The 7,500-nt window shown below is 46.7% G+C and overlaps 1 protein-coding gene across 1 annotated transcript in view; it reads right to left on the bottom strand.

Annotated features, from left to right (window-relative positions):
* micu3a (mitochondrial calcium uptake family, member 3a) overlaps window positions 1-7,500 on the bottom strand; it is a gene marked incomplete at both ends in the record, with an annotated part of 40,122 nt that overhangs the window by 32,542 nt on the left and 80 nt on the right. Inside the window, 2 exon segments of the mRNA XM_080533316.1 lie at window positions 3,992-4,139; window positions 7,320-7,500. The exon segment at window positions 7,320-7,500 is cut by the window's right edge and continues 80 nt beyond it. Coding sequence (XP_080389442.1) covers window positions 3,992-4,139; window positions 7,320-7,500 — 329 coding nt within the window.

Genomic DNA, 7,500 nt, shown 5'->3' with positions numbered 1-7,500 from the left:
GCTGACTAACATCTCCAGTCAGACTAAACAGTGAAGCCTGTTCACGGTTCAGACAGTGACTGAACTGGGAGCAGCGTCTGTTAAAAGGCCCAGGGACGAGAGAGAGAGAGAGAGAGAGAGAGAGAGAGAGAGAGAGAGAGAGAGAGAGAGAGAGAGAGAGAGAGAGAGAGAGAGAGAGAGAGCAGGCGTTATACCACCGGCGTGGTGGAGAACAGAAACACCACAGCCATTCTTGTCATCCTCGCTGAGTGCCTACTTCCCCCCCCCCCCCCCACCAGCCCCCCACCCCCCCCCAGCCCCCTCTCATAGCAGCCAGACTCACCGAACGCTGGAGTGAGCATATAGAAATGTCATGGATAGAGCTGAGGTGATTTCTCACTCTAGTGTCTATGGAGAAGGTCTGTCAGATCTAGATGATGCCGTTGAAGTCGGACGTTTACACACACTTCAGTTGAAGTCATTAAGACTCGTTTTTTAAATGTTTTTTCATGTTAACAAACTCAATCCTGTAGAAGATTTGTGGGCCGAACTGAAAAAGCCTGTATGAACAAGGAGGCCTACAAACCTGAAACCGTTACACCAGCTCTGTCAGGGGGAGCGGGCCAAAAATGTCACCATCTTATTGTGAAACGTTTGACCCAAGCTAAACAATTTAAAGGCAATGCTACCAAATACTAACTAAGTGTATTTCTTCTGACGCTGGTTTTCTCTGTGTACCACATGTACAAAAGAAGAGATTTGGTGAGGCTGCATTCTCATTTGATGCACCCAAATTGTGGAATGCACTGGCAGTTCACTATGTGCAATATGACAACCCTCGGGTACATAAGGTTCAGAGATAGGAAATGTTAGAATAGGTATAGCATAGCATAGAGTACAGCACAGTGTTTATTTGTATAGTATAGTATAGTGGACAGTGTACATAGCCTTTATTTATGTAAACCAGCTCTTTTTCCCTTCTTGTTTTTAGTTTTCTTTCCTAGCACCAGGGGAGCCCCCCCTCCCAAATTTCGTTGTTTGGTGCCTGTACTATATCAATGACAATAAAGACCATTCATTCATTCATTCATTCATTCATTCATTCATTAGGGATGCAACCTCAGCACACTATGTTCAAGTCAAGACTAAAAACCCATCTTTTTAATATTGCCTTTGAATTACAAAATAATTAAATTAAGATTATATAATGATTAAAGCACTTTGAGCTGCAACGTTTGCAGGAAAGTGTACAAATAAAAGTATTATTATTATTATTTAAACTTCTGACCCACTGGGAATGTGATGAAAGGAATAAAAGCTGAAAAAAATAATTCTCTCCACTATTATTCTGACATTTCACATTCTTAAAACAAAGTAGTGATCTTAACTGACCTAAGACAGGGAATGTGTACTAGGATTAAATGTCTGTGTGGAAAGACTGAGTATAAATGGATTTGGCTGTGGTGGATGTAAACTTCCGACTTCAACTGTATATTTCTGATCATGGTATAGAAAGGTCATAGAGAGAGCTGACCTTGTTCACTGAAAATCAGAAGGGACGTTTTATGGTACTGAATTCAGCATGAGAATCCTACACAGGACTGAATGGGATGTAGGGTATTACAAAAAGGAAACATTCAGAAAGCGCTGACATGGCATAACGATATTTTAGGGCCTAATCTTGTTTATGAGTTCCATAAAATCCATTAAAAAAATTAGAAATGTAGTCAGATGTTGTGGTTAAGGCTCTGGGTGCCTTGGGTGAAATACATTCAACATTCAAGTGTTGGAATCCCGTTCCGAATCGCTCAATATTCGAGCGGTGCCAAGATGGAAGCCCAGTTTCCTAAATGTTGCATTAGAAATACAGCGACTGTGGGGGCACTTGGTGGCATAGCACGCTAAAGGCTCTGTCCCTCTCACCCATCCTTCCTGTCAATCTCTACTGTCTCTATCCTCCTCTCTCTCTCACCCATCCTTCCTGTCAATCTCTACTGTCTCTATCCTCCTCTCTCTCACCCATCCTTCCTGTCAATCTCTACTGTCTCTATCCTCCTCTCTCTCTCACCCATCCTTCCTGTCAATCTCTACTGTCTCTATCCTCCTCTCTCTCTCTCACCCATCCTTCCTGTCAATCTCTACTGTCTCTATCCTCCTCTCTCTCTCTCTCATCCATCCTTCCTGTCAATCTCTACTGTCTCTATCCTCCTCTCTCTCTCTCTCATCCATCCTTCCTGTCAATCTCTACTGTCTCTATCCTCCTCTCTTTCTCACCCATCCTTCCTGTCAATCTCTACTGTCTCTATCCTCCTCTCTCTCTCACCCATCCTTCCTGTCAATCTCTACTGTCTCTATCCTCCTCTCTCTCACCCATCCTTCCTGTCAATCTCTACTGTCTCTATCCTCCTCTCTCTCTCACCCATCCTTCCTGTCAGTCTCTACTGTCTCTATCCTCCTCTCTCTCTCACCCATCCTTCGTGTCAATCTCTACTGTCTCTATCCTCCTCTCTCTCACCTATCCTTCCTGTCAGTCTCTACTGTCTCTATCCTCCTCTCTCTCTCACCCATCCTTCCTGTCAATCTCTACTGTCTCTATCCTCCTCTCTCTCACCTATCCTTCCTGTCAGTCTCTACTGTCTCTATCCTCCTCTCTCTCTCACCCATTCTTCCTGTTGATCTCCACTGTCTCTATCCTCCTCTCTCTCTCTCACCCATCCTTCCTGTCAATCTCTACTGTCTCTATCCGCCTCTCTCTCTCTCACCCATCCATCCTGTCAGTCTCTACTGTCTCTATCCTCCTCTCTCTCACCCATCCTTCCTGTCAGTCTCTACTGTCTCTATCCTCCTCTCTCTCTCACCCATCCTTCCTGTCAGTCTCTACTGTCTCTATCCTCCTCTCTCTCTCACCCATCCTTCCTGTCAATCTCTACTGTCTCTATCCTCCTCTCTCTCTCACCCCTCCTAAATTTCGTTGTTTGGTACCTGTACTGTAGCAATGACAAATAAAGTCCATTCCATTCCATTCCATTCCATCCTTCCTGTCAATCTCTACTGTCTCTATCCTCCTCTCTCTCTCACCCATCCTTCCTGTCAATCTCTACTGTCTCTATCCTCCTCTCTCTCTCACCCATCCTTCCTGTCAATCTCTACTGTCTCTATCCTCCTCTCTCTCTCTCTCTCTCTCACCCATCCTTCCTGTCAATCTCTACTGTCTCTATCCTCCTCTCTCTCTCTCTCATCCATCCTTCCTGTCAATCTCTACTGTCTCTATCCTCCTCTCTTTCTCACCCATCCTTCCTGTCAATCTCTACTGTCTCTATCCTCCTCTCTCTCTCACCCATCCTTCCTGTCAATCTCTACTGTCTCTATCCTCCTCTCTCTCACCTATCCTTCCTGTCAGTCTCTACTGTCTCTATCCTCCTCTCTCTCTCACCCATCCTTCCTGTTGATCTCCACTGTCTCTATCCACCTCTCTCTCTCTCACCCATCCATCCTGTCAGTCTCTACTGTCTCTATCCTCCTCTCTCTCACCCATCCTTCCTGTCAGTCTCTACTGTCTCTATCCTCCTCTCTCTCTCACCCATCCTTCCTGTCAGTCTCTACTGTCTCTATCCTCCTCTCTCTCTCACCCATCCTTCCTGTCAATCTCTACTGTCTCTATCCTCCTCTCTCTCACCCATCCTTCCTGTCAGTCTCTACTGTCTCTATCCTCCTCTCTGTCTCGCCCATCCTTCCTGTTGATCTCCACTGTCTCTATCCTCCTCTCTCTCTCTCACCTATCCTTCCTGTCAGTCTCTACTGTCTCTATCCTCCTCTCTCTCTCACCCATCCTTCCTGTCGATCTCCACTGTCTCTATCCCGATAAAGCAGAAATGTCCTAAAAAACATCTAAAAAAGAAATACAGCGATCGTGTCTCTCCATCGCGGCTCAATATTCGAGCGGTGCCAAAATGGAGTCCCAGTTTCCTGAAGGCTGCATTAGAAATACAGCGACTGCGTCTTCCATACGTACTCTTGGGCTCGCTCATGGTGACCGACTGGATGAAGTTCTGCGGGGTCATGTAGAGTTGTCCCTCGTACTCCACAGAGCTGAACAGACGGAACCGGTGCTCGTGGGACGACATGTGCACGTCCCCGTCCTCGAACTCAAACTCCCGCGCCTGACGACACACACACACACACACACACACACACACACACGCAAACACACACAAACACGCACACATGCAAACACACACACACACACACACATACACACACACAAACACAGACAGACAGGCAGACAGACAGACAGACACACACACACACACACACACACACACACACAGACAGACAGACAGACAGACGGACACACACGCACGCACGCACGCACACAAACACACAAACACACACACACACATACACACACACACACACACAAACACACACACACACAAACACACACACACACACAAATAAAAGACATCAACAATGAGGATCAGTTTTGTTCAGTAAAGGTGTATAGAGAAAGCTGTCTCTCTCTTTCTATCTCTTTCTCTCACATTCACACACACACACACACACACACACACACACACACACACACTAAGGCGATATCTCTTTAACGGCATGCAGCAAAACTGGCGTCCTTGCTTTGAAAGTTTTCTGGAAAAGTGTTCTACGCACCAAACATGTATTGAGGTCTCTGGTCTATTAATAGCAGCACCTCTGGAGCGTACACAGGGCAGAGCCAGAGAGGGCTCGCTGATTAGAGATACGGCAAAGTGCCACACTGCGCAAAAAACATCTCAGGATGTAATTAGGAATGATTCTAAATATAAACCCCTGAGTGTGCGTAGCCGTCGGCAACAACCAGAGAGGGGTTCTGCATGCCTCCCAGATCTGCATACAGATTCATTCATAAACCTTTGATGAGACGACGTTTTTTGGTCGAGGACGTTTTTTCCGAAAGGCATGACTTGGGAGATGGAAATGTTGTGGTCGCCGTGCTGGAAGAATGCCACGGATCGTGTCATCATCGCGCAAACTCTTTTTTTTTTTGGTACATTCTTTTTTCCGAGTGGGGGCAGTCCCCACTCATGTTTTTCCATTTTATTAGACAGATGTAGTGAAGACAGACAGGAAGGTAAGGAGAAGAAGGGAGAGAGGGCATGTCAGCAGGGCACGGGCCAGATACGAACCCATGCCGACATGGGCATATGTGTGCGCTGTAGACCGTGGTGCAAGACCACTGGAGTCTGGACCACCCCAGCCACGTCATCATGCAAACTCAACGCAACACACCGGAATACACCTGAACTCGCACCTCACTGGTCAACGATATATATATTGATAAATCAAGTCCCTGATGCCAGTGTAGTAACACTATCTAAGTGGGCGGTAGCCTAGAGGTTAAAGGTCAGGTAGCCTAGAGGTTAGAGAGGCAGGTAGCCTAGAGGTTAGAGAGGCAAGTAGTCTAGAGGTTAGAGAGGCAGGTAGCCTAGAGGTTAGAGAGGCAGGTAGTCTAGAGGTTAGAGAGGCAGGTAGTCTAGAGGTTAGAGTGGCAGGTAGCCTAGAGGTTAGAGATCAGGTAGCCTAGAGGTTAGAGGGCAGGTAGTCTAGAGGTTAGAGAGGCAGGTAGCCTAGAGGTTAGAGAGGCAGGTAGTCTAGAGGTTAGAGAGGCAGGTAGCCTAGAGGTTAGAGAGGCAGGTAGCCTAGAGGTTAGAGAGGCAGGTAGCCTAGAGGTTAGAGAGGCAGGTAGCCTAGAGGTTAGAGAGGCAGGTAGTCTAGAGTTAGAGAGGCAGGTAGCCTAGAGGTTAGGGAGGCAGGTAGCTTAGAGGTTAGAGAGGCAGGTAGTCTAGAGGTTAGAGAGGCTGGCTAGCAATCAGAAGGTTTCTGGTTCGATCCCCGCCTCAGGAGGGAGCTGCATGTGAGCTGGTGACTGGAGGGGTTAGGGTTAGGGTCTGTCATCATATTCCTACCACTGCCATTGTGCCCTTGAGCAAGGCACTTAATCCCTAACTGCTCCAGGGGCGCTGACTATGGCCTACCCTGTGCCTAGAGCAAAAAATACCAAATTCCAACAGTTGATTACATGGCAAATACAATAATAATTCTTAATATTATAAAGAGTAAGCAATAACACAAACCAAATCAGCCACATGACTGCCATCGCTATGTATATGGAAAGGAATGACTCATAGTCGTCGGTAACAACATGTTCATACTCAATGTATTAACAACTGAATGACCGATACACATTCTCAAAATGTGTTATAGGGCCTATGGTGAAATCAAATCAAACTTTATTTATAGCACATTTTCATACATGGATGCAATACATCCATTCCAATTTACTGGAAATAGATTCAATAAAAAAAACATAGGCTTCTTTCACAGTCTGCAGTGGGATTTTGCTTTGTCGTCCCTTACTTGACTTATACATGACCATAATAAATGATACTTTAGTACACTTAGGGTTAGGGGCCTGCATCTAAAGTCGATGAACAATAGGCCTAGCCTCAAGCTGTATATGACATTTTATGTTGGTGGCGGTGAATGACCAAGCATGCCCATATATGGTCAAATTAGAAATATCTCTCGGACCGTGAGAACACACACACACACACACACACACACACACACACACACACACAAACACAAACACAGACACAAACACACACACACACACACACACACACACACACACACACACACACACACACACACACACGCACACACACACACACTCGCCTGCCAAAAGTATGGAGGGTTTGAGTCACGTGGGTGACAGCGGTTGTTGCGGTTGAACGTTTTTTTTTAAGACAACAAAACGAATCATGGGGTGTATGTATGATAACAAGACTGGACATAACGTTGCTGCTTATACTCATGCATCAATGAAAAAAAGTGTTCATGTAGCCTAAATGTGTAAACGATGTCACATGTCACGTCGACGTGCGGGAGAGTGCGTGTGTCATTTCAGCACCGTCCCGAGCGGAGAGCGCACCTTCCTTCCTGCGCGCTCATCACCACCGCGATAAACATCTCGGGAAAAAGAATGACCTGATTGTTTCCGTTATTCGGTCGGGGAACGACAACACACAATTGATCCACTCAGATAAGAGTGAAGTCACTCGTAATGAACACACACACACACACACACGCAAAAAAACACTGAAACAGGGCAAGGCGCAGCGCTCCTCTCACTTCTAACACACCGGGGGGACAGCAGCGCGCCTTTGACGGGAGCGCCCAGCGGTCCTATTCGGTCAACGTGAACATATTTTCGGGGGCAACAAACTCTCATACGTGGCATTTTTCCATAGACTTTTTTTTCTCCATGCAACACAGTAGTCTACCTTTTCCTTAGCGGCTACAGCGGGCAGGGAAGGCAGGAGATCTCCCATCCTTCTCCTGCTATGTCTCTGGCTGGTCTGATCGTTGTAGAAGTAAACCGTGGCGACGCCCCCGGCTACGAGACACATCCCCACGGCGAGGCGTCTCCCTGTCCTCCCCCCTCCGGCTCCCGTCTGAGCGCCA

Source organism: Nansenia antarctica, assembly GCF_963989245.1.
Source record: "Nansenia antarctica genome assembly, chromosome: 6".
Taxonomy (NCBI): domain Eukaryota; kingdom Metazoa; phylum Chordata; class Actinopteri; order Argentiniformes; family Microstomatidae; genus Nansenia; species Nansenia antarctica.
This window is presented reverse-complemented; position numbering and strand designations above follow the sequence as displayed.